Below are 27,464 nucleotides of genomic sequence, written 5' to 3' on the forward strand. Positions count from 1 at the left end.
TCCTCTTCTATTCATCATTACCTCTTCTCTACTTTCTTTGGCTTAACTCTGCTGGTCTTGTACACACCACTCAAGTTACAGTCTGTGATGAGTGAGTGATACAGGGCTCACCAATATTTCCAGTTTCCTTCACCTTCCAATCTCAGGGGAGGATTATATTTCCCTGACCCCTTGAAGCTAGGCAAGGCCATCTGACTAGCTCTGGCCAATGACATACGTCACTTTTAATGGAAACATCTAAAAACCTGTGCATGGGGAAAGGATGGTCTCTTCAATAAATACTGCTTGGTCAATCAGATGATCATATGGGAGGAAAAATGAATCTTGACTCCCCTCACACCATTCACAAAAAGCAACTCCAAATGGATTGCAGATATAAATGTGAACGATGTTAGAAAGGCAAGATTTCTTAAACAGGACACAAAAAGCACTAATCTAAAGGGGAAAATGATAAATTGGAATATATGAAGATCAAAAACTTTTGTTCATTAAAAGGCATCATTAAGATAGTGAAAAAGCAAGTCACGGAGGGAGAGGATATTTGCAATACACAGATCTGAAAAAGGACTCGTATCTAGCACGTATAATGCATTCCTACAAATCAACATGAAAAATATAGAACACGCAATGGGGAGAAGACTCGGATACTTCACAAAAAGAGAATATCCAAATGGCAAAATCAAAACCACATGAAAAGCTTCCCAATTTCTTAGACACTGGGTAAATGCAAATTAAAACCACTGTGTAACACCATCACACATACACCAGAACAATCCGAATAAAAAGGATGGCAGAAGCCACAGAAATAGACTCTAAGAGACCGAGAGTGGGTGCCTAGAGACTGAGGGGTGAGTATCGGGAAACTGAAGGGTGGGCTGCGCAATAGGCTGGTTTGCATGAGTAAGTCTTTGGTTAGGAACACAGATGCCAACAAACAGCTGGTCAGGCTGCTAACAACATAAGCGTCCCTAATGGGGCCCAGGGGATCCCTCTCCCCCAAACCCGCAACCTCACTACTCCCGACCATGCCCTGGGCGACCTGGACCCACAGCAGTGCCAGAAGCTTCTAGAGGAAAGCAAGATGATGCAGGTGATGGTGGAGACGAGTGAGGGCAGCTTGGAGATCAAACACTCCCACCGCCCCAGCTTCCGGTGGAGGGGGGCGCACCCCCAGGGCCCCATGGGCTGCGGCCCTACTCCCCAGATCCCAGTCTCTGGGGGTCGCGACCATGGAGTGGCCGAAGCGGGGCGGGAGGAGGTCGTGCCACCCGGGGAGGGTGTGGAAGCAGCCTCTGCCTCTGCGGCAGCAGAGCGCAGACTGAAAAAATGGCTTTCAGCGTGAAACTGGTGGGGAGAAGGCCCTAGAAACCTGTGGCACAGAACGGTCAGAGTCTGAGCTGATGATGACTGGGGCGAAGGCCGCGGAAGCGAAGACTGAAAGGGGCGCCATCTTCTCAGAAGCAGTGGACGAGGAGGAGAGGTTGAAATGGAGGAGAAGCCAGTGGCTGAGGAAATGGAAGTGGTGGAGGAGCACAGAGGGGTAAACGAGGTGAAGGACGAGGCAAGGCTCCGGCCCAGAGTGAGGGTCTCCACCTGAGTCCCCTGGAGGCCATCCAGCTGGAACTGCACACCCTCAGGCCTCCAGTTCGGGCGCAATTTTGGGCGCATGCGTCAACACTACCTACAGTGGAGGCACATCCCAGGCTTCTGAGTCACTACCTTTCGGAACCACCCACAGCTATCTGCCCTGATTAGAGGCAGAGATGCAGAGATGTTCAGGTATGTAGCGAATTAGGAGGTGAAGGAACTCAGACATCCTAGGATGGGGTGCAAGTTCAAGTTCTTCTTTCGAAGAAACCCATAATTCTTCTTTCCAAAAACAATTGGATTGTGAAGGAATACGAGGTCAGATCCTCGGGGCACGTGGTATTTCTTTCCACTCTGATCATATGGCACCCGGGCCCTGAACCCCAGGCCTTCCTTCCTAGGAACCAAGACCTCATGTGCAGCTTCTTTGCCTGGTTTTCAGACCACAGCCTTCCAGAGTCTGACAGGATTGCTGAGATTATCAAAGAGGACCTCTGGCCAAATCCACTGCAATACTACCTACGGGATGAAGGAGCCCATAGGGCTAGACTTCTCCAGACAAGGGAGCCAGTGGAGATATCCAGGCCCTTTGGGTTCCAATCTGGTTAACCTTTGCTCTTGGAAATACTCTCACACAGGTCCCCTACCACCTCCTGCTGGACCTAGGCCTTAGCAACAGCAAGGGTATGCCTTTGACTCATTTTGTGCTCACCTTTCCACACCTTCCCTCCACTGGACATTCAGCTCTCTCAGCTTTCAAGATTGAGACCTTCGTGGCTATGCTGCTCCACTTCCCCGTGGCATGCTGTTGTGCATTAATATCACGTGCTGCATGGTGGTAGTTCACACTCTTCTAAGCCAAATAAATGATGCTACAGATGGCACTGCCTTTGTCTGCCTGCTTGGACCCTGTTTGTTCCCAAGGCTTCTGGTCTAGTTACTACCATCTGGATTTCCAGCTATTTTTAAGAGCCTGTTTTAATCATTCTGCTCTGCACATGGCCTGTGGACAATTGCTGGGCATTAATAAAGTCAAGAGAGAGAAGCAGTGGGCTGCTTGGTCTCTGGTTTATGCAACTCCGTTGCTCTTCCTGCTTCTCTGATCACCTAATGCTGCCTGCTACTGGCTACACCCACCCCCTTAGGCTGCCGCCTGCTGGCTGAACATTTTCTAGACCATTGTCAGCTCCACTTTCTGGTTTTTGGTAAACAAGGATCTTCAGAACTGGTGGTAGACCCAGGCTTCCTGCCATCATATAAAAGACCTTTCTATTTCTCCCCTAAAAGACCTCAATTCCTCACCATCACTCAGGAACCCTACTGACTGTCAGGCAAGTGGTTGAGGTGACGAGTAGACCCTATTTGCATGGCAAGGAGAATGATGGTGTCCTTGCTAAGTACCAGGCTTTCTCAGCCTCAACCAGTGAAGCCATACAAAAGTTAGGTACTTTTATTTGTCTCCCTTCCTCATCCTGAATATGAAGAAGTGCCAGCAGTGCCAGGGTAGGTGTACAGTCTCTCTTCTATTTCTCACCTCCCTCTCTTTCTCATATCACTTCTATCTCTTTTTTTTTTTTTTTTTTTTTTGCTGTACGCGGGCCTGTCACTGTTGTGGCCTCTCCTGTTGCGGAGCACAGGCTCCGGACACGCAGGCTCAGCGGCCATGGCTCAAAGGCCTAGCCGCTCCACGGCATGTGGGATCTTCCCGGACCGGGGCACGAACCCATGTCCCCTGCATCGGCAGGCGGACTCTCAACCACTGCGCCACCAGGGAAGCCCACTTCTCTTTTTAAAAAGTGGTAGCTCAGAAGCATCTGCAGAAGCAGGCTTTTTGGTTTAACTTGGCTCTTTATCATTTCCAGAGGCAGAGGGATGGTCCTGTAAAGGAGACTACCAGAGCTCTCAGTCCCTCTCTGCCTTCTTCCCAGCCCTCACCCATCTATAGCAACGCCTAGTTGGTTTAAAGAAAGACATACATGGAATGAATGGATGGAAGAACTAAAGAGATTGTGATGGATGCCCGCCCTGAGAAGGAAAACTGAACAGACGGCCAGAGGCAGAAATGAGCCAGGGGAAATATGGGCCTAGAATAAACGCAGGATTGACTAAGAGCCTACAAGGAAGGGATACCTTCTCTTGTTAGTGGTGATAGGAGAAGTACTTTTCTCAGGGTTGGCATGGGAGAATTGAAGGTGGTTGAAGTGCTAACTATGTTGCCAAAAGATGATTTTTTTAAAGAAATACAAACAATGCAACTTTGTGTGTTTTATGTAGAAAATTAATACCATGCCCTTAATTTCACTAGTATTCAGTAAAACCTTATTACTTTCTCTGTTTCTGTTTACTGGGAAGATGTGGTTGTATAGATTTTCTTTTGCTTTCCATTAGGAACATTTGGAAGAATGTTAATTTCTTTCTGGTACAATATGGAGACTTTTGTAAATATTCACACAGTTTTCAACTCGTTTCTGTTAAAACTGTATCTTTAGAAGTATAATTTGAATAACTTGGTCTTATCAGACTCTGAAGACTTTGGAAACTGTTGTCTTTATGGAAAAATAACCTACAAAAAATTTGTGGCTCTGATTGTCTTGACAATTCACCCTGGTAACAACGTAATAATTGATGTATCTCTTTTCCTAAATGGCAAAAATACTTGTGAGATTGCTCTGTAAAATTGGAAGTGTACCACTGGCATATTTATCTTTCCTTATATGTACCTTGGTAAAATAAACGCACGTCAGTGTGAAAAAAAAAAAAAACTAAACTAAAAGGATGAAAAATAACAAGGGTGGAAAAATACACAGAGAAACCAGAATGCTCATACACTTCTAGTGGAAGAGTAGCTTAGTACAGATACTTTAGAAAATTGTTTGGCAGTATCTATGTACATCCTCTGATCCAGTTCTGGGAATATACCCAACAGAAATACATGCATTGCATATATTCACAAAGACATGCATAAAAGTGTTTATAACAGCACAATTCTAAGAGCAGGAACTGCACCAGCATCTATCAACAGTAGAAAAAGTAAGTTTTGAAATACTCACACAATGGAATACTGTGAGAAATAAAAAACTATGCCTATGTGCAATAATGTGAATGAATCTCACAAACATGAGGTTGGATGAAAGAAGCCAGTCACAAGAGTACATGCTGTGTAATTCCATTTATATATGAATTTTAAGAACAGGTAAAACTAATCTATGGTGGTAGAAGTTGGAATAGTGATTACTACCAAGAACAGTGAAGAGTCTGAGATTTTGCCCTGCTTACAAACTATTATGTTCCCTGCCTAGTTAACAGCTGCTGGGTCAAGAGACAAAGAACCTTACAACTCAATAGCCAGTGTCAGTATTGCAGCAGCTTCTTGAGCCCTGCTTCCTAATTATGCAACATGAAGAAAGCCAGGTGACACCTGCACACATGCTGGGTTGCATGACAGGAGAGAAACCCTGAGTTTAGGTAACCTCAGTTTTATAATGGGAAGTAAACATGCCTACCCTTTGCTTTGAAGGGAGACATCTTTAACATACTAAACAGTAAAATAAAAGACAATAATAAGAGACACAATCTCTATTTTTTCAAGACTTAAGCAAAACTGCCCTTTTCTCTGGAGAAAAACACTCTCTCTTGTCTTCCAAGGCTATTCAAATAAACTTGAAAGGGTACTCTGAACAAAGTCAGGTGGTATCTCTGCTCACAAGATGTGCAGAAGTATCAGAGACCCATGATAATTGTCTCCCAACAGTTGTGGGGTGGGGGCGGTACCCACTGGCTGGAAGGGAGGAGGATGGTGGATTCTGAAGGGCTGGGGATGTCTGTCTTGATCTGGATGCTACATACATGGGTGTATTCAATCTGTGACACTTCACTGAGTTGTACATTTGTGAAACATATTTTTCTACATGTATATTTAATAAAATGTGCTTGCTTAAGAAAAACAAAAATTAAAAAGAAACCCAAAGTAAGCAAAGAAAAATAAAACAACAAAAACAACAAAACCCCCCACCATCTTTCTGGAACTTCAATGCTAGAAAATGACCAATTTAAAAGTATGTTTCAGATTTTTGGTGGTGGGGGGGGTAGGCTGTAGGTCCATATATTAGAATTCTAATAGGATCATTTACTGTACCACAAATGGTTAAAATCCATTTCCTGGGGGGCGGGGAATTTTTATCTAGGTATGGGCCATCAACCTTTAGTATTTATATTGTTCCTGCCCTTTTTTTTTTTTGGCGGTACGCGGGCCTCTCACTGTTGTGGCCTCTCCCGTTGCGGAGCACAGGCTCCGGACGCGCAGGCTCAGCGGCCATGGCTCACGGGCCCAGCCGCTCCGCGGCATGTGGGATCTTCCCGGACCGGGGCACAAACCCGTGTCCCCTGCATCGGCAGGTGGACTCTCAACCACTGCGCCACCAGGGAAACCCGTTCCTGCTCTTTTTATCAACTGACTTTTATCAGAGTTGAGTTGTAAACAGTTTATTTAATTATGGTTTGTGATGGTTCATTTTCAAAGCTTAGTTCTTCCAGCTAAATACATGATAAAAGCCAAATATTATTTAGTTCTGTTGCTCAGCAAGGATGATGCTATTTCTGAGAGGCCCCATCACATTCTTGCTTCTTAAGATGGTCTGCATCAAAGTTTCATATCCTTTCTTTTTAGCCCTCCCTCTCTGAGGTATAAATATTTCACTGAGTTGAAAACAGAATTTCAAACTACACCTTTGGCACATGCCATAGAAGACTGCAGTATTAACAGCAACAAAATCTTCTGTAAAACTAAAGAAATTATTTGGTTTGGCTTATTTGAGCAGAACCTTTCCATTTCTGTATATAACAAGGTATTTGGGGACAATAAGGATAATTCAGTGTTGAAAATGGCAGCAGGTTTTTTTTTTTTAACATAAAGGATATAAAAGCAGGTACTAATATGTAAGATTAACTTATTGCCTTTGAAACATAAGGTAGACTTAATTAGGCTTTTTACAGTTCTTACTATCAATTCATATCACACATTATAATTTTAAATGGCATCCATATGGATGGCTTGCCCTGAATTTTCCAATGGCAAAATTTTCTCTTTGCTATTGGTAGCTAGAAGCATAAGAGATGCAGGATACTTTGATTTATGTAAAGGAGTCTAAAATTCAAGTTTAGTCTGTCTTACCAAAATAGGTGAGGATGGGAAAGGTGGTAGGTGGGATTTTTAAATTTAGCATTAAACTAGAGTCTAGAGCATTAAACTAATAGTGCACTGAGTTATAAGTTGGGGCACCTGGGTTCTAAAGGGCTCTGCTGTAAACTAGGCAAACCAATTAATTCTAAAGACAGTTTTCCTCATCTTTTTAGTAACAAGTTTGAAGCATCATTTCTTCTAAATCTGAAGACTTACTTACCCCTTAAATATAAGCTTTCCCCAAGGTTCTGTGGCCTCCCCCTGGCTTACTTTATTTCTGCTCTTCCTGGGTGACCTTAGCCACTTCCAGAGCTTCTGCCATCACCTTTGAGAAAATGACTCAAATTGGAATCTCCAGCTCTTACTCTAAGATCAGGGCTTGACATGTCCTTTTGCACAATATTTCCAGAATTGCTCTCTTCCTTTCCATATCTATTTTTACTTCAACATCTCTTGTCTACATTACTAAAAATCTCTAGGCTTCCCTTCCTGAATCTGATCTTTCTCTTCCCATCATTCACACTACTGACAAAGTGATCTAATCCCTTTTGTACAAATATCCTTGTCAACACACCACTGCCTGCAAAAGAAAGTCCTAACACCCTACTATTGCATTCAAGGTCAGCTACAGCCAAGTCCCTCCCTAACATTCTTGCCAGCGTCTACTCACATTGGAGTCCTTGCTATTCCTCAAGCAGCCCAGGCACTGTCTTGCCTCTATGCCTTTGCTCATGATGTTTCCTCATCTTGGATTCTCTTCCCCACCTCCTTATCTTTGGAAATCCTACCATTCCTTCTAAATTCAATTCAAATGCCATCTCCTCTAAATAACCTCTAAAACCTCCTACTTCCCATAGCATTTTATTTCATACAAGTTTATATTTAAGTTAGTTCTTTATATGTGTTAGTAGTGTAGATAAGCCTTTGTCTCTCAATTTTAAGTTATTTAAGGGCCAAGATCATGTTTAGGTATCTTTTTCTTCTGTGATGAGTAAGACACAGTCCCTGTCTTCAAGTAGCCTACAGTCTTGCTTGGGAGCCAATGTACAGTGTAAGAAATGCTAAAATAAGTGCAAGCATACAGTGCTATGGGACCATAAAAGAGGACTATTCTGCCCCCCCACCCCGAAGTTAGGAATATTAAGGAAGGCATATATTAGAAAAGGTGGCTCTTAAGTTCCTCTCTAGACACCATACTAGACTGTAAGCTTCTTCACAGTATGGAATCTATTTTTTCATCTATATATCTTTAAGGATACATATTTTATGTCTAGTACAAATTAGGCACTCCAAAATTACTTAATGAATGTATAAGCAAAAGATGCCTGAGTCCTTTATAGCTCTAAATGTGTAGAGTATGAATCATATTAGTCTTTTGTAGTGGTTTATTCCACTTATTGGTGGAAAATGGTCAAAAAATAATTGGCTACTGAAAACCTAATTTTAAAAAGGTAATAACATATTTTTAGGCTTGAGGTTTTAGGTAAGTGTTAGTTGCCATGACTGCCCAAATAATTCCCAAGAAAGAAGAGCCAGGGCAGACTGCAGTCAAATCCTTACAAGTACCTTAGTTCTAAGTCTCAGAAAGGAGGCTAAGTCGATAACTGAGCTGTTTTGCAATTATAGATCCAAATTGAGTAAAAATTGTGATATTTGTTCCTTGACCTCTAACTTCATGTAATTTAAAGAAAAACAACAGGCTGTATTATGGCCCTTAACAATAGGCTATACTAATAATAGCTCTCATTTATTCAGGGCTTACATCATGGCTCCACTGTGCTAAGCACTTCATGTGCATTATTCACTTCTTATACAACTCTACAAGGTATTCCTGACTCCATTTGCAGATTAGGAAAACAGGACTCAGTTGAGATTATGTGATTTGTGTTCAGTCAGTCAGCCAGGCAGTGGTAAAGCCAGGACTCAAACCCAGGTCTGACTCCAGAGTCTAGTAACTATACATGGATAGAAATACTATCTTGTTTTACAGTAGAAAATAATTTGCCAAATGGCTAAGATTTTTCCCATTTGTATACAAGTTTTCTTAGCATATAAAATGTTTTACTAATTTCTATGTTTACTAAAGTTATGACACATCAAAATCAGAAGTACAGTACTAATAATATAATTTTTTTTCCCTTTGAAGATTGTAAACATATTAGGACCTAATTTCTTTTGATATCTGAATATCACTCACAAATGAATATAAGACACAATGGCATTTATGACACATCTACTGTTGGTTCACATCCTTTTGCTAAAGGCACTGTCACAGCTAAAGCATATTTTCAGGTGTTCAAGTGGCTCCAGCAAGCTTTCGGCTTTAATTCCAGGAGTAACCAGCAATATTTGGAAGACAATGCATTTTGTGCAAGAAGACCAAATAGCAGAGGTCTTCGGGGTGGGGAAGGGATTATGTCACTGTCTAAAAATCCTTAATAAACTTGGCTCCTCAGCAGTGGGGAAGAATGTAGAGCCAAGCCACACATGTGAGGTCCCAACAATGTGATGAAAAGAAAGGGATAAAATGGGAAAATCTCAAGGAAAATGCACAATGGAAGAGAAAAACAATCATAAGTTTTCAGTGTTAATTTTGTGTACCCAAAAGAACACTGGTGTGAGACCTAAGGTACAATGATTTTTAGCTCCAGCTTGTTTTCCAATGTAATTTTGGGTTCTGGGGGGAAGTGATTGGAATTTATTACTGTGACTGGAGTTTATTACTCATGATGGGAGTGAGGTGGACTAGAAAGTCTTAAGTTTCCTTTTAGAGCTTTGATCTTATCATGCTAGGGAGGCTGCAGATACACACGCCTGGGGCTTTATTATTTAGAAATATGTTTAAACTTAAGAAATAGATGAACACCTTCTTAACTTGATAAAATATGCCCTGGTCCTAAAGTGACCATCAAGCTTACTGGGGCAACAGTAGAGGCATCCCCACTAAAGTCAGGAACAAAGAAGGATGTTCACTTGTCACCACTATTACTTAAGAGTACTGGATGTTAGACAATATAGTTAATAAGAGAAAGAAACTAGAAGTACAGAAATTCAGAGAAGGAATAAAAACAATCACAATTTGTGATCATTATGGAAAACCTGAGATATTCAACTGAAAAAGTACTGTAAACAAGAAAATTTAGTAAGGTAGCATGATACAGAATTACTATATAGATATCAATACATTTCAGATGAACATAGTGAGTTTAAAGTGAAATGGGGAAAGACTCCATTTACAGTAGCAATAATAAAAGACGAAATATCTAAGAAGAAAAACTTTAGAAATGTGTAAGATTTCTGAATACAATTTTAAAGCATTCCTGAAGGAGACAAAGTGAACAGCATGCCAAGTTCTTAGATAGGAAGTCTCAATCTCATAAAGTTGTTCTTCCTAAGCTAACTTAGAAATGTATTGTAATTACAATAACAAGACCAAAACTTGAGGAAGGGGTGGGGGAGAGACAAGCAAATTCCAAAATACATTAAAAAAAGAATGTCGGCTTCCCTGGTGGCGCAGTGGTTGAGAGTCCGCCTGCCGATGCAGGGGACGCGGGTTCGTGCCCCGGTCTGGGAAGATCCCACATGCCGCGGAGCGGCTGGGCCAGTGAGCCATGGCCGCTGAGCCTGCGCGTCCGGAGCCTGTGCTCCGCAATGGGAGAGGCCACAACAGTGAGAGGCCCGCGTACTGCAACAAAAAAAAAAAAAAAAAAAAAGAATGTCAACGAAGCCTCCAAAAGTAAATACAAATGAGGGGGCTATTTCTAACACTTATTATAATATAAAGCTACAATAATTAAAAGTGTAGTCCTGACACAAGAATAAACAAATGAATCAATAGGATGGAACAGGAAGTCTAGAAATAGACCCCAATGCATACAGAATTTGGTGTATAAACATGGCATCTGAAAGTGAGGAAAAGATGGACAACTCAAAAAATTGTCTAGACAACTGGAGAGACATTTTTAATAAAATTAAGTTGGATTCATGCCTCATGCTGTACACCAGGTAAATTCCAAAGGAGCAAAGATTTAAATTTTAAAAATACAAAATTGTAAAAATACTATAAGAACACAAAGGAGAACTTCGTTATTAACCTGGAGTGGGGAGGCCTTTCTATTATTTAAAATCTGGAGGCATAAAGGAAAATATTGATAAATACAACTACTTGAAAAAAGTTTTTAATCTACATGGTAAAAATAAAATCCATAAGAAAGTCAAAAGAAAAATCTCAAACTGGAAATACATAAATTCATAACAAGCAAATTTTAGAATGGTGAGAAAGGATGTATACTAAAGGGCTGCAAATCACTGATTCAGGGATTTGCCAAAGAAGGAAGCTAACTTTGGATTATACAGTTGGCCGTCCGTATCCATGGGTTCGACATCCAAAGATTCAACCAATCACAGATTGAAAATATATATATATTTTTAATTCCAGGAAGTTCCAAAAAGCAAAACTTGAATTTGCCACATGTCAGCAACTATTTACATAGCATTTACATTGTAATAGGTATTATAACTAATGTAGAGATGATCTAAAGTATACAGGAGGACGCACATAGATTATGTGCAAACACTACACCATTTTATATAAGTGCCTTGAGCATCCTCGGATTTTGGTATCCATGGGGGGAGTGCGGTGGTCCTGGAGCCAATCCCACTCGAATACTGAGGGATGACTGTATACTTTACCTAAAGCACCAAGTATATGTCAAATACAATCCTATTTTCCATTTTAACGGAGGAAAACAATAACCACACCACCACTCGGGCAAAATGAGTAGACAAGCCTGCAGTTGTCTCAAGGGCATCAGTGATGGGCTGGGTCACCTCAGGATTACTAAATTCTGTAAGCATATCCTGTTTACCAAACCTGGTGGTTTCCATTCTGTTTGATGCGCTGCTGTAATTGCTGCAGACAGCAGTGACCTCACTGTGAAAGTCATTTCTGTAGTGGTGTGCATGGATTTGCACAGATTAACTCAAATGTTATGAATATGGCAAACCTGCCGTTACCTTCACCAAGCATGCAATGTAGTCATGGTGTCTGCACTTTTGTTAGGCCTGTTATAAATACATAGGTAATTTCTCCCATATACTATCATTTCATCTGAAACATTTTCACACTCTTAACAGCAATACATTTGATTAATAAATCTGGTACTATGGAATATGGTTTATCTCTTGAACAAAAACTTTATTTGATCATTCAAGAGAAGACTATGACTACTTCTTCTTCTCCTGACATAGATACGTCTCTATCTCATAGAGGAAAAATTACAAAACTTTTTGGCAATCTCTTCCCCCATTTGACTTCAGATAGAAACAACACAATAACATCAGAGGTTTCAATTAAAGAAGTTTGAGGAAAGCCCATAGTTATTGCACCTTGAATCTTTTCAGTCGGTTTTTTTCAAGTTAGGCCTACCTCTTGAGCACCTGAGAACACATTTCAAATACATTTTATTAATAGAAGGTTTCTTTCTTAGCTTCAATATCACATTTAAAGCAGCTGGAAATTTTAGAATAGTCCAAGAACATACTTGTTATTTCCATGGAAACTTGGATAAGGGTCAGCTGGCCTATGTCATAAATAGTTTCCCATGATATGCCACAATTACAGATTAATTCAACTTATAATAACTGAACTGATTTAATTAAAAATTTTTTACTCGCAGGCATTTGCCCAGAGGGGATAGGGTGCTCCACTCTGGTACTCCTTGCTCCAAGGGTGAAAAGAATATATTCTTTGGGCCATGTCTATGGCACTTGCTCTCCAGCTAGCCAAAGGAAAAGAACAAAAATAAAGGCTACCAGATTAAAAGTGAAGATTTTACCAAGAAAAATAAAAAGGTACAAAACCTCTTTACCTCAATGAGAACAGAAATGCATCCCTTCAGCCTAAATGTTTTCTTTCCAGAATTACTAAAATAAAGTGCTAGATCTGGGTTCCATGGCAAAAGTAAAAGGGATCTTATTTTGCAGCCTAAGCCACTGAAGCCGGAAAAACACAGGCTGCTTGGTAATAAAAGCCCTAGGTCTAGCCCTCAGGGTTTCTCACTCCTACATCATTGTGTTCCTCACTCCATGTGCGGAGAGCTGCTCATCTCAGAGTTGCTTGTCTAAATTGCACCCTTTGTAATATAAGCCTCAGTCTTGGGAATTTTCACTTGTTATGGTATTGATGAGGCAGGGGATGCTGCAACGACAAACTTCTGAGGACCAATAAAAATGGGAAAACTAAAAGAGAATGAGAAAGGTATTGATGTCTTTAGGTGTGCTACAGGAGCTCTGATGAGAGACAACTTTTTCAAGTTATTAGTCAGAAAAAGAAATATCTTTTTTGGAATAGGAGAGTGAGTTCTCTAGGCTACAAAAGTTTTCAAGTTTTACTTTTTTGGGAAAAGGCAATTTTCTTTTGTGATCCTCTGCTTGCCATGTTTCGGTACACATGTAGACTGATTCCTGAATGAGGTGTGTTTTCCACCATAAATTAATCAACTGATACCTAGTTTTTCACTCTCTTCTTAGTTCAAGGATTGTGACTTCATTCCTCATCTAAAATTTAGTTTCTAAAAATACACTACTGAGATATGGTGATATTCCCTTCCCCCAACACTTCTGTGGAGACGCTCAATCCTACCCACCTTCATTAGAATAACCCCAGACCAACATCTTACCTAACCATGGAATTGTCCAAAAAGACTGTATTCACATGCACACCAACTTTTAACTCCCCACAGTTACTCCACCCACTAGCAGATATAACTAGGTAAAAATGTTAAATTTCTGCAACTTAAATGCAGACTGGGGAGAAATATTTGCCACATATGTAATAGATAAAATTATTATCCAAAATAAATGAAAACTCCTACGAATCAAGAACAAAAAAGTAAAATACCACAACAAGGACAAAATACATAATAGGAAATTCATAGAAGAGATACAGATGGTTAATAAACATATGGAAAGATACTCAACTGTATTAATCTGTAAAGATCTAGCTTAATAAATAATGAGATTTTTAGGGCTTCCCTGGTGGCGCAGTGCTTAAGAATCCACCTGCCAATGCAGGGGACATGGGTTCGAGCCCTGGTCCGGGAAGATCCCACATGCCACAGAGCAACTAAGCCCATGTGCCACAACTACTGATCCTGAGCTCTAGAGCCCGTGAGCCACAACTACTGAGCCCATGTGCCACAACTACTGAGCCCATGTGCCACAACTACTGAGCCCGTGAGCCACAACTACTGAAGCCCATGCACCTAGAGCCCATGCTCCGCAACAAGAGAAGCCACCACAATGAGAAGCCCATGCACCGCAAAGAAGAGTAGCCCCCACTCACTGCAACTAGAGAAAGCCCACACACAGCAACTAAGACCCAACACAGCCAAAAATAAATAAATAAATTTATTTTTTAAAAATAAAAAAAAAAAGAATAACCCTAGACCCCCTCAACCATCCAAGGGGTCACACAGGTAGGAACACCACATTAACTTCATTCTGAGAAGAAATCCTCACCTCTAATGACAGAATTCTCAGCCCCTGGACCACTGGGGTTACACCTCCTTCTAGGGAACACTCCTAATTTTTAATTGGTGAGTATATGTACAATTTTTGATATAAATACTTTAAATTTAGGGATTATTTTTAAAGTACATAGTTCTCACAAGAGAAGAATTCTAAAAATAAATTCGTTTGTAAACATATGACATTTAGAAATATTTACCAGTTTCTTCTTCCCTATTCCATCATAAAGACAGCTTTTTGGCTTTTTGGTGAGCCATGACTAAGCTCTTCTATTTGTCTGCCATCTCATCTTCTTAGGTCGCCATAGGTGGTAAAGTAAGAATCATATTAAATTTTAGCTCAGCTGTGATAATGCTGTGCCCCTTTCTAACCTTGGTGGCTTAGACAACCCCCTGGAGCTTCTTAGTCATTATGAGCTCAGTGCTTCTAATGAGGACAGATGGCACAGCCCCAAATACTCCTCTAGATCATAGCAGATACTAACAATCCTATTTCAGGGGTGAGGAATGGGAGGAGCAGTGAGGTGGTGGATGCCCTCCTCCTTCACTTTTCTAGGAAGCTTCATTTTATTTACCTCATTAGCTTCATTCTAGACTAGAAAATACATGGGCGGTGGGGGAGACTCTGGGTTGATGACTATCAGTTCCATTTCTGTTTTGAAGCTGACTAAAAGCACAAGACAGAGGCCATTCTTGCTCTCTTTATAGGCAGTGAAATGTGAGAGTATGGCATCTTTTCTTTCAGGCAGGATCCCTTTGAGACATTCTTGGAAAAGCAGCATAATCCATGAACATCGGGAAGACATGCTGACCTCAGGCAAGCTACAAAAATACTGTAGGTGCCAGTGAGGCAAAATCATTACTATCAGAGGAGTCAGTTCTCCAGCCAAGGAGCTTTGACCTACATGACAGATTCTTTCTGAGTAGCTATAATGCCTGCATACTGTGTGTAGGTCTAGGCATTAGAGGTGGATTTATGATTTACTTAGGGAAATAAATGTACAAAAGACATGTAGAAAATCAGAGTTAGGTTTTTTGCCCATAAAAAAATGATGTATTCATGTGAGTCCCTAAATAGCTACATAATAAATAGATATCCCTACAAACCACAAATGAAATAGACCAGGCATTACCGAGGTGCTGGCCAATTTAGCCTTTGAACTTATAAGCATTCACAATATTTTGCAAAAGTAATTGAATAAGTTTTTATGTGCAATCATAATAATTTCACACTATGAAAAACACTGGAAGAGCCTTAAATATACCTATTCATTAATTCACTGGAAAATAATGCATATTATTTGGTAGGTGCTATGAACTGAATTGCACACTCCCAAAATTTGTATGTTGAAGCCCTAACTCCAATGTGATAGTATTTGGAGATGGGGCCTCTGGGAGATAATTAGGTTGAGATGAGGTCATGAGCTGGGTCCCTAATGATGGGATTAGTGCCCTTACAAGAGGAGGAAGAGACACCAGAGCTCGCTCTCTCTGCCATATGAGAACACTGTAAGAAGAGAGCCATCTGTAAGCCAGGAGGACAGTCCTCACCAGAACCTAACCATGCTGGCACCCAGATCTTGGATTTCTAGCTTCCAGAACCGTGAGAAAATAATTCTTTGTTGTTTAAGCCACCTGATCTATGGTATTTTGTTACGGCAGTCCAAGCTAACTAATGCAGTAGGTTTAATTTTTTTTTAATTAAAAGCCTTTAAAAATTTATGAAGTACATGTCTAAACTAAATGATGAGATGCCAGTTAATTTAAACTAATGAAAGAAATACCTTTGAACATATTAATATTTCATTTTACTCTTTTAGGTAAGAATCATGGAAAGAAATGTGATCAAAGATACTATCTTTACATGCAAAAGAACAAAATATAGATTATAAAAATTAAAATCCTTGGCTTAGCTTCTTTCTCCTTGTCTGCTTTCTTCACTTTCTATAGAGAACTCTATCTTCCTATATCCATCATCTATTAGTCATTCATTCATCCCATAGATATTTATTGAGCACCTAACTCTGCTCCAGATACTAAGTCCAGGGATTGGGATATAGCTGTGAGCAAAGAAGTCTCCTCTCTCATGGAGTTTATATTCTAATGAAAGGAGACAGAGAATAAGCAAATACATATTAAATATATAACATGTCATATTTAATAAGTGTTATGAAGAAACAAACTAGGGAAAGGGTTAGAGCACAGTGTGAGTAGAAGAGGAGGAGTCTGGGTAATAATTTTGAAAATGTGGTCAGGGAAAGCCTCTCTGACAAGACCACATTTGAGCAGAGACCTGAATCATGTAAGGGAATGAGTCTTGGACATGTCTGGAAAAGCGTTCCAGGCTAAGGAAGCAATATATTCAAAAGTCCTGAGGCAGCAGTATGCTTGGCTTATTAGAAAAACAGCAAGGTAGTTAGAAACAAGTTAGTGAACAAGATAGAGTGTGGCAGGGGATGGGGTCAAATAGGTTGCCAGGGATCCATTCAGGTCTGACCAGAAAGTTAGTGAGAAAGTCTCCAGAAGGGAGGGAAGAGAGAATGAGAAAGAAGCAGTACTTGAGAAGATAATGGCTGAGACTTTCCCCAAATTGACAAAAGTCATAGATTCAAGTAGTTCTCTGAACCTAAAGCAAGATAAATAAAAAGAAAGGCATACTGTGGTACATCATAGTAAAAATGTTGAAAATTAAAGAGAGAATATTAAAAGAGATAAAAAGATTAACTTCAAAGGAGCAAATATTAGACTAATAGCTCATCTCTCAAAAGAATTGAGGGAAGCCAGAAGAAAATGAAATGGTAGCTTCAAAGTGCTGAAAGAATATAACTGTAAATCAAGAATTCCCTACAAGCTACCCTTCAATAATGAAGTGAACAAAAGACATTTTTCGTGTTGTGGTGGGGTGGGGGGGATGTAGAGAGTGTTTCACCAACCACCTACTTTAAAGAAAATACTAAAGGCTGTATTCAGCTCCCAGATGGGAGCTCAAAGATGCAGGAAGGAATAAAGAACGATAAAAAGGACAAATGTGGGTAAATCTAAATGAATTTTGATTTAATTTTGATTAACTGAATATAACAATAGTTATAATAATATATTAGGGGATTTTAAGTATATGATAATATATTTGGGGATTTTATATATAAAAAGAAAATGCATAAACCATAGCATATAAACCATATTTGTATCAAGCATAGGAGACTTTAAGGCAAAAACCATTATTAGAAATAGGTATGCTTCAAAATGATAAAAGTTTAAGTTCTTTAGTAAAAGATAATAATTCTACATTTTATGTACCTAATAACATAGCTCAAAATTATATATTAAGCAAATATTGACAAAACAGAATAGAGGAATAAAAAAAATCAGATAAATTTTAACATAACCTTTTTCATGTACATCAGACAAAATAATTTATAAGGGTACATAAGATTTGAAAAACACAATTTGTATATGTGACCTAATAGTCACACGTACTACACTGTACCCCCAAACTGCAGAATACACATTGCTTTTAAATATACATGGATTGGGCTTCCCTGGTGGCACAGTGGTTAAGAATCCGCCTGCCAATGCAAGGGGCATGGGTTCGAGCCCTGGTCTGGGAAGATCCCACATGCCACAGAGCAACTAAGCCCATGTGCCACAACTACTGAGCTTGTGCTCTAGAGCCCGTAAGCCACAACTACTGAGCTCACATGCCACAACTACTGAAGCCTGTGTGCCTATAGCCCGTGCTCCACAGCAAAAGAGAAGCCACCACAATGAGAAGGCTGCACACCGCAACAAAGAGTAGCCCCTGCTCGCCACAGAAAGCCCACGTGCAGCAACAAAGACCCAAAACAGCCAAAAATAAAATAAAAATTTAAATAAAATAAATCAATTTACATGGATCATTATAAAAATCAACCATATACGAAAGCAAATTATCACAAATTCCAACAAATCAAATTCATACAAAGTAAATTCTTTGACCACTTAGGAATCAAGACTAGAAATCAATGACAAAAATATTCTTATAAAAATCTATAATGCTTGTAAATTAAGAACTACACCTCCTAATAACCCATGGGTCAAAGAAGAAATCACAATGAAAATAAAACATATTTTGAAGTGAATGTTCATGAAAATTTATGAGTCACATTAAACCCACTTTAAGATGAAAATTTGTGTCCCTAAATACATATATTAGAGAAGAAGAAAGCTGAAAGGCAATGAGCTTAAACATTATAAAAAGTTATAGAAAGAACAACTTATATCTAAAGAAATAAGAGGACAGAAATAAAAAGATAAAAACAGCAATAAATAAAATAGAAGACAAACATACAATAGAGAAGGTCAACAAAGACACAACTTGGTTCTTTGAAATGACAAGTAAGTTTATAAACCCCCGATGGAGAAAAATGAGGAAATACAGAAGGTAAGCTTAAATAATCAGTATCAGGAATAACGGAGGGGATATCATTACAGAGCCTACAGATATTAAATGATAAGAGACTATTATGAACAATTTTACATCAATAAATTGTACATTTGTAAAAAAAATCATCCAGCTTTATGCTTAATATTATACACATTACTGTGTGTATATTTCAATAAAAAGGTCAAGAAAACATGCATCTTACAAAAACTGACAGCATAAGAAACAAAATATAAGCAGTTCTCTGTTTTAAAATCAAATTGTTAATTGAAAACATTCCCACAATGAAAACTGTAGGTCTGGTTGGTTTCTCTGGTTGATTCAAACCAAATACTTAAGGAAAAAATAATATCTATCTTACACAAATTCTCCCAGAGAATAGAAAAGAGAATGAAAAAGATCTGCCAGTTCATTTTATGAAACCAACTTCACTTTGATACCAAAGTTTGATGAGGGTGTTAGTAGAAAGAAAAAATTACAGTCCAATCACATTTATAAACATAGATGCAAAAATCCTAAGCAAAATTTTAGGTAAAGGACACAGAAATATGTAAGAAAAAGAGCTAATATATAATGATTATGTTTGGTTTACTTCAGAAATGGAAGGTTAGTTTAACATTCAAAATTCAATCAGTAATGCAAGTAATCTACAGTGACAGAAGATAGATCAGTAGTTGCCTGGGGGCCTGTGTGGAGGGGTGCATGAGAGGAAGGGGACTACAGAGAGGGGTTACAGAGTGGCCTGAGGAAAGTTTTGGAGGGGAGTGACAAAAATGTTCATTATTTTGATTTCAGTGATGGTCTCACAAGTATATATATATATGTGAAAAATGATCAAACTATATACTACAAATACGTGCAGTTTATGTTATTATACCCCACTAAAGCTGTTTTAAAAATTGATCAGTGTAATCTATCACATTAACAGAATAAAGAATCCACAAAAACAGATTTAGAAAAAACATTTAATAAAAGTCAACTTTTATTCATGATTTTAAAAAATAAGTCTTAGCTAACTGTGTTGGTAATTTCCTTAAACTGATAAAGAATATCTTTATTAAAAAAAAGCACCTATAGCAAAGTATCATAACTAAAGGTAAAATGTTGAAAGCTTTCCATGTGAGGTTAGAAACAAGATAAAGACACCTATCTTCCCAGTACCACTTCACCCCCTGCTTCATCATGCCCCTCTGTGATTTGGGTGACACTGACCACCACCTCAGGTCTAGGCTTGAACTAAGCAGATTAACATTATTCCTCTTGTCCAGTGATTGACTGAAGGAAGGGCAAGGATAAGCCAGTCAATGCACTCCAACACCCCCTGTCCCAGTGATTATGTCAAATGCAACACAAGGTCGAAACTGATCCAGTCAAAGGAAGTCAAGAGTTTTGTCTGGGAGAATGGAAGCTCTCCAGTCCCATGGAAAATGTAGCATAAAGATGTCATGTCAGGGACTGCTTCGACCATTTCTAATACACTGCGGGAAGCCATGACGGGAGACAGAGTGAAAAGAATCACAGAGAAATAGAGCCCAGTGAAGAATTATTCAGTTGTGTGTGCGAAAAAAATTCCCTTTATTTCTTTTGAGGCAGATCAGTTCTGATTCTCTATTTGCATCCCAAAGCCTCCTAACCAATATAGTTTGGTTGCATAAAGTCATCAGTGCAAAGCGTGCATAGACTAAGGCAGATAAAAGTCAAAAGAATACATGTTCTAAAAGAAAACACACATAGGTCAAAGTCATGGCAGAAAGTCAGAGACCAAAAATTTCCTGAAAGGATTGCTGTTATGATTAAATGAAATAATATATGTAAATCACTCAGCATAGTACCGGATGCATACCAAACTGTCATCATTAACTGCAGATAGCAACAGCTAATGGTGCAGCAGGCTGTGTGGAGTGCCCAGGGAGACAGGAAACTGCCTTTAATATCAAAAGCATTTTCTTATAATTTGAAATTATATAACTCTCTTGAGTAGATAGCCTTGAGTGGATACTCTCGAGTGAATAGCTCGGGTGCCAATAAGTGGTAACAGTTGGCTTTCACTGAAAGTCTACATTTGCAACTTTATATACATTTGTTTTTTCATAAGGACCCTGCAAGATAGGTATTATTGCCTACTGACACAGCAGGAAACAAACTCAGAGGTGAACTGACTTGGCGGCTCCTTAAACAGGTGATGCTTGCATTTAGCACAGGTCTCAACTCAAACCAATGCTCATTCTCCATCTCAGGCCAACTCTGTAATGCGAGATGAGACTCAAAAATGCATATGAACTATATCAATTTAGAGAATTTACATAACAGAAGGTAACTGCATTTCCTGGATGCATTCTATATTTTAACATTTTTTCTTTTATACGTCTCAGACCCATTTTATAACAAAGCTATTTACTGGGCAGAACGTGACAAATACACAGATTAAGCAAGAGAAATATTTTTGGATAGAAACAGCCCTCTATCATGCCAGTCATCTGGAAAACAGCTTCCTAGCACAAATGAAACTAAACTGGGCTCTTAAACACATTTTGGGGGCAATTTTTAACAGCACTTACAACTAGATCTAGGAAATCATAAGCTTTAGAAAGAACAGATAGCTGTATAGTCTTTAGGGCTGTTAATGAGATAAAATATGGAGGGAGTTGGATAAACACTACTTGCTTTTTACTTTTTTCTTCCACGGAATAGAGGACAAGACTAGAAAATGGAAACTATTTAAATAAATGATTTTCCAAAGTACTACTATATTGAATGTTCACTCTATCCTTTAAGGATACAAATCAAGAGCTCCCCAAATCATATACATTCTCCAAAACTTACTATAAAACAGCATAAACAAGTGATATGAATAATTAAATAACAATTTCATATCTAATTATTCTTTCTAATAATCTCCCAAATGGCTTAGCAAACTCTACAGTCAACATATTACATAACATACTATGGTTCTTAAACAATAATATTTAAGAGAATAACAACTTAGATTAGGCCGTAAGACATATGTGAAAGGATTCTATTGAATTTTGTAATTATGGCATGAAAATTCATCTCCCTGTTCCACAGTCTTTGGGTATTTAAATGTCACTGCCATACAACTTCCCACCATCTCCCATAGAAGCAGGGGCTGCCGTGGTGGAGAAGTAATGTTAGTAAAATTAGCCTCTTGCCTGGAACTCTAACCCAGCTGGGTTAATTTGTAATGGCCTACCTGGCTCCATGCCCCTGCTTCTCTTTCCCTCTGAGCTGAATATATTAAATTAACCAGACTCACAGCTATGCATCTGACTCTGGGACCAACTCCACCCTCAGCAGGGGAGACAACATAAGAAATCCTCTGTCAAGATCTTCCTGCCTCTGCCCTGAATTATTGTTCCTCTGATTTTTACTCCAGTCTACCATGACTGGGTTCCTTGCCTTGTATCCCAGTTTCCCATGGCTAGGTTTCTCACTGTGAAGTCTCAATCTCCTTGTTTTGGGTCCCTAATACTTAAAGGGAGACTCCCACAATACCCAATGTCTGTTGGAATGGACCTTTTTTTTTTTTTTTTCTGGGTTACCTTGGTATTTAAGGTATTTGTACCACTTCCTAAAGAATCTAGAACAGGGGTCCCCAACCCCTGGGCCATGGACCAGGACTGGTCCCTGGCCTGTTAGGAATTGGGCCACACAGCAGGAAGTGAGCAGCAGGCGAGCAAGCCAAGCTTCCTCTGCCACGCCCCATCACTCGCATTACCGCGTGAACCATCACTCCCACCCTGTCCGTGGAAAAATTGTCTTCCATGAAACTAATCCCTGATGTCAAAAAGGTTGGGAACTGCTGATCTAGAACTCTGCCTCTATTAGGGCCATATTCCACCAATCTGCACCATCCCCTCCCCTATTAACACCACCAATGGATGGACTATGAATCTACTATCAAATTCATGGGAGGCAGTATGGCATACTGTTTAACAGTATGGTTTCTGCAATCAGGTACCCTGGATCTAAAAGCTAGCAGAGCTACAAATGACCTTGAGTAAGATTCTTAATTTCTGTATACCTTGATTTCTTCATCTCCAAAACAGGGATAAAGATAGCACCTGCCTTGCACACGAATAACCTATAGATAATACATACTACTGTGTCTAATAAAGATTGAGCACTCCTTAAATGTTAGCTGTTGCTGTTATTATTATGGTTTTTATCTACTCATTTACAGAATTATAGTCTGTATTACTATCTTTAGTCCTTGCTTAATGCTGGAGAACTGCCTGATCCCATATGTTTACTCATTTCTGACCTGTTCCATACTTTATGTAAATTCCTCCTTCTTAATTTATAGTAAATGTGATCACTTTCCCAAAAGAAAGTAATAAGGCACTGAAATTCATTATTTCTATCTACCTTTCCTTTCAAAGAGGAAGGAGCTATTGTCCAACCAGCCTGAGCTTGTCCATTCTTCTCTTTATCTATGAGATGCTACTTTTATAGCCACTCTGTCATCATGGCTTATCTTGAAGAGCAGCTGGGGTTTCAGCTAAGCAGCTAAGCTTTCTGAGCAGATGATTTGGAAGTTTTGCAAAATCAAACCAAAACGGTGGCAGCTTTGAGTACCAGCATGTTCCATTCCTACAAGGCCACGTAGATCCTCAATCCTGGAATTTCTAAGCTGTGAGCTCAGAGGTGAAATCTGAAAATAGTCATGTGTGTAACTTTGCATCTTATTTCATAGTCCCAAATATTTGTGGAATTTTTATAAAATGTGAATAAGAATAAAGATTAAATGATATAACATCCATTTACATGATTCTGTTCTTTTTTTTTTTTTTTTTTTTTTTTGCATTACATGGGCCTCTCACTGCTGCGGCCTCTCCCGTTGCGGAGCACAGGCTCCGGACGCGCAGGCTCAACGGCCATGGCCCACAGGCCAGCCGCTCCGCGGCATGTGGGATCCTCCCAGACCGGGTCACGAACCCGCGTCCCCTGCATCGGCAGGCGGACTCTCAACCACTGCGCCACCAGGGAAGCCCATGATTCTGTTCTTATTCTATGCAATGTTGGTACCACTATTCATACACATAACAACACCTTAGGTTAATAAAGTCTTAAAATATCACTATTTATTCATGATATTTTAAGGCTTTATCACAAAGAATGTTACATGTGTGACAGCTTCAGAAGCAGGGGAGCCAGAATTACTGTGCATATTCTATTGATTTAAGTCAAGTAAAAGAAATGAGAGATAGAAAAAGAGATTTACTCCAAACTCCTAAAGAAGAATCAAACAAAAACCCCAGTCCCTAAATACCTAGCACTTAGGTAAACTTCCCCGGGGTCGGGGGCTGGGGGAGGATTGTTACTCATTCTTTGAAAAAAGATACTCTAAACACACACAGGTATTAAGGCTGGATTTAAAAGTGAATGTATGCTAACAATAGTGGTCCAATTTGAAACCATGAAGCACTCAACTTCCAAATTCAAACCACATTCAATATTTGTACCTAGTGGCTTGAAGATAGATCTTCAAAATACATATGGCTTCACCAAAATAACAAGCTCTTACCCAATTTCACAGACTCAGGCAGCTTATCATTATTCCAGCAAAATGTATTGATAAAAATTCTCAATCAGTGTAGAAAAATTGTATCACATTTCTTTAAGGATCAAAATGAGTGTACTCCTAAGAGTTAGCGGGGGTAGTAGGAATGCTGTATAATTCTCAATGTCAGTGGGCATAGAGGGAACATACTTCAACATAATAAAGGCCATATATGACAAACCTACAGCTAATATCATTCTCAACAGTGAAAAGCTGAAAGCATTTCCTCTAAGATCAGGAACAACACAAGGATGTCCACTCTCACCACTTTTATTCAACATAGTTTTGGAAGTCCTAGCCATGGCAATCAGAGAAGAAAAAGAAAAGGAATCCAAATTGGAAAAGATGTAAAACTGTCACTGTTTGCAGACAACATGATACTATACATAGAAAATCCTGGTACGTGGGCCTCTCACTGTTGTGGCCCCTCCCATTGCCGAGCGCAGGCTCTGGACTCGCAGGCCTGGTGGCCATGGCCCACAGGCCTAGCCGCTCCACGGCACGTTGGATCCTCCCGGACCGGGGCACGGGCCCATGTCCCCTGCATCGGCAGGCGGACTCTCAACCACTGCGCCACCAGGGAAGCCCCCCACCATGTATTCTGTTTTATATTTACTTATTTTTCATTTCATGAAAATTTTTTAGGTTTTTAAAAAATTTTCTCTCTATGTTGCAATTTGAAAATTGTGCTTTTACATTTTCAGTTCAGAAAGAAAATGGGCTTTAGAAATATCATTATGAGTAAAAAATAATCCAGAAAAGTTTTATAAGACATGAGAATACTAGTAACAGCAAACATAAGTGCAAATACTTTTGCACTTGCTTTATTTTCCAATAACCAGCTTATTTCCTAGCACATAGTAGGCACTCAATAAAATTTTTTTAACAAATAAGTAAATGAGACTAAAGTTGTGAGTCTAATTTTCAAAAATACTCAGAAGCATATTTCCCAGAAACATTCTATTTTCTATCCTTAGGCTGCTTTCCAATAAGCCATTTTGGAAATAGATGGTATTAATGCTAATGGAGATTCATTAACAGTACATATAAGTCATGGCAAAGTAAAGTCTATTAAGTAACATCAACTTTATTTAGAAATTTAAGTCCAGCTTTACAATTTTTTGTTAATGATAATCACAAACTTAAAATAGACTGCAGAGATGGAAGGGATCTTAGAGACCGTCTCATCCAGTGGAGAAACTGAAGCTCATAGCGATTGATTCATTTGCAATTAATTAATGTCCATGAGTAGAAGCCACATTTCCTGACTCCCAGTTCTGTGTCCTCTTTCCCCTTGTATCATTCCTATTGCCTTCCTATTGCCAAGCTTTGTATATAAATGATATAAAATCCTCATCCACAGATTTAGCAATTGTTTTCTAAAACTATGTTATGAAACTATTGAATTTCCGTTGGACCCTGATGTTAATTAACAAAGCATATTGACTAATACTCTTTTGGCTACATTTGTTACATTTAAAGTAACTGAAATTGTGACTGTAGCCTCAGAATAAATATCATAAAGTTTAGGAATTGTAGTCTATCTCCCCCTTTCCCAGCAAAACTATGTGTAAGAAATTTATCTTAACACTACTACAATAAATAAAGAGTTGGCTAAAGTAAAAAAAAAAATTAAAAAAGGAAAAAGAAAATCCTAAAGATGCTACCAGAAAACTACTAGAGCTCATCAATGAATTTGGTAAAGTTGCAGCATACAAAATTAATACACAGAAATCTCTTGCATTTCTATACACTAACAATGAAAGATCACAAAGAGAAATTAAAGAAACAACCCCATTTACCATCACATCAAAAAGAATAAAATACCTAGGAATAAACCTACCTAACGAGACAAAAGACCTGTAATCCAAAAACTATAAGACACTGATGAAAGAAACTGAACATAACACAAACAGATGAAAAGATATACCATGTTCTTGGATTGGAAGGATCAATATTGTCAAAATGACTATACTACCCAAGGCAATCTACAGATTCAATGCAATCCTTATCAAATTACCAATGGTCTTTTTTCACAGAACTAGAACAAAAAGTCTTAAAATTTGTATGGAGACACAAAAGACCCCAAATAACCAAAGCAATCTTCAGAAAGAACAACCTGCTTGGAGAAATCAGGCTTTCTGACTTCAGACTATACTACGAAGCTATAGTCATCAAAAGAGGATGATACTGGCACAAAAACAGAAACATATATCAATGGAACAGGATAGAAAGCCCAGAAATAAACCCTCGCACCTATGATCAGTTAATCTACAACAAAGGAGGCAAGACTGTACAATAGAGGAAAGACAGTCTCTTCATTAAGTGGTGCTGGGAAAACTGGACAGCTACATGTAAAAAAAATGAAATTAGAACATTCTTTAACACCATACACAAAAATAAACTCAAAATGGATTAAAGACCTAAATGTAAGAACTGATACTATAAAACTCTTAGAGGAAAACATAGGCAGAACACTCTTTGACATAAATCACAGCAATATCTTTTCCCAGCCATCTCCTAGAATAATGGGAATAAAAGCAAAAATAAACAAATGGGACCTAATTAAACTCAAAAGCTTTTGTACAGCAAAGGAAACCATAAACAAAATGAAAAGACAACCCACAGAATGGGAGAAAATATTTGCAAATGATGCAACCAACAAGGGATTAGTCTCCAAGATTTACAAGCAGCTCATGTGGCTCAATATAAAAAATACAAACAACCCAATCAACAAATGGGCAGAAGACTGGGAATTCCCTGGCAGTCCAGTGGTTAGGACTCAGTGCTTTCACTGCTGTGGGCCTCAGTTCGATCCCTGGTTGGGGAACTAAGATCCCACAAGCCACACAGTGTGTCCAAAAAAAAAAAAAAAAAGGGCAGAAAACCTAATTAGGCATTTCTCCAAAGAAGACATACAGATGGCCAAGAGGCACATGAAAAGATGCTCAACATCTCTAATTATTAGAGAAATGCAAACCCAAACTACAATGAGATATCATCTCATACTAGTCAGAATGGCCATCATTGAAACATCTACAAACAATAAATGCTGGAAAGGGTGTGGAGAAAAGGGTACCCTCTTACACTGTTGGTGGGAATGTAAATTGGTACAGCCACTATAGAGAACAGTATGGAGGCTCTTTTAGAAAGTAAAAATAGAGCTAC

The 27,464-nt window shown here is 39.0% G+C and overlaps 2 protein-coding genes across 3 annotated transcripts in view; one reads left to right on the forward strand and one right to left on the reverse strand.

The window, feature by feature from the left end:
• The window catches only part of ACYP2 (acylphosphatase 2), a gene marked incomplete at its 3' end in the record, with an annotated part of 273,923 nt that overhangs the window by 35,728 nt on the left and 210,731 nt on the right, over positions 1–27,464 (reverse strand). The gene's annotated exons all lie outside the window — the stretch shown is intronic.
• On the forward strand, positions 1,487–2,196 carry TSPYL6 (TSPY like 6; the record flags this gene model as incomplete). The annotated part of the gene is given in 6 exon segments (XM_079721428.1): positions 1,487–1,574; positions 1,577–1,631; positions 1,633–1,708; positions 1,712–1,792; positions 1,796–1,861; positions 1,864–2,196. Coding segments are annotated over 6 exon segments (699 nt in total).

The sequence above is a fragment of the Hyperoodon ampullatus genome, assembly GCF_949752795.1.
Source record: "Hyperoodon ampullatus genome assembly, chromosome: 15".
Lineage (NCBI taxonomy): Eukaryota > Metazoa > Chordata > Mammalia > Artiodactyla > Ziphiidae > Hyperoodon > Hyperoodon ampullatus.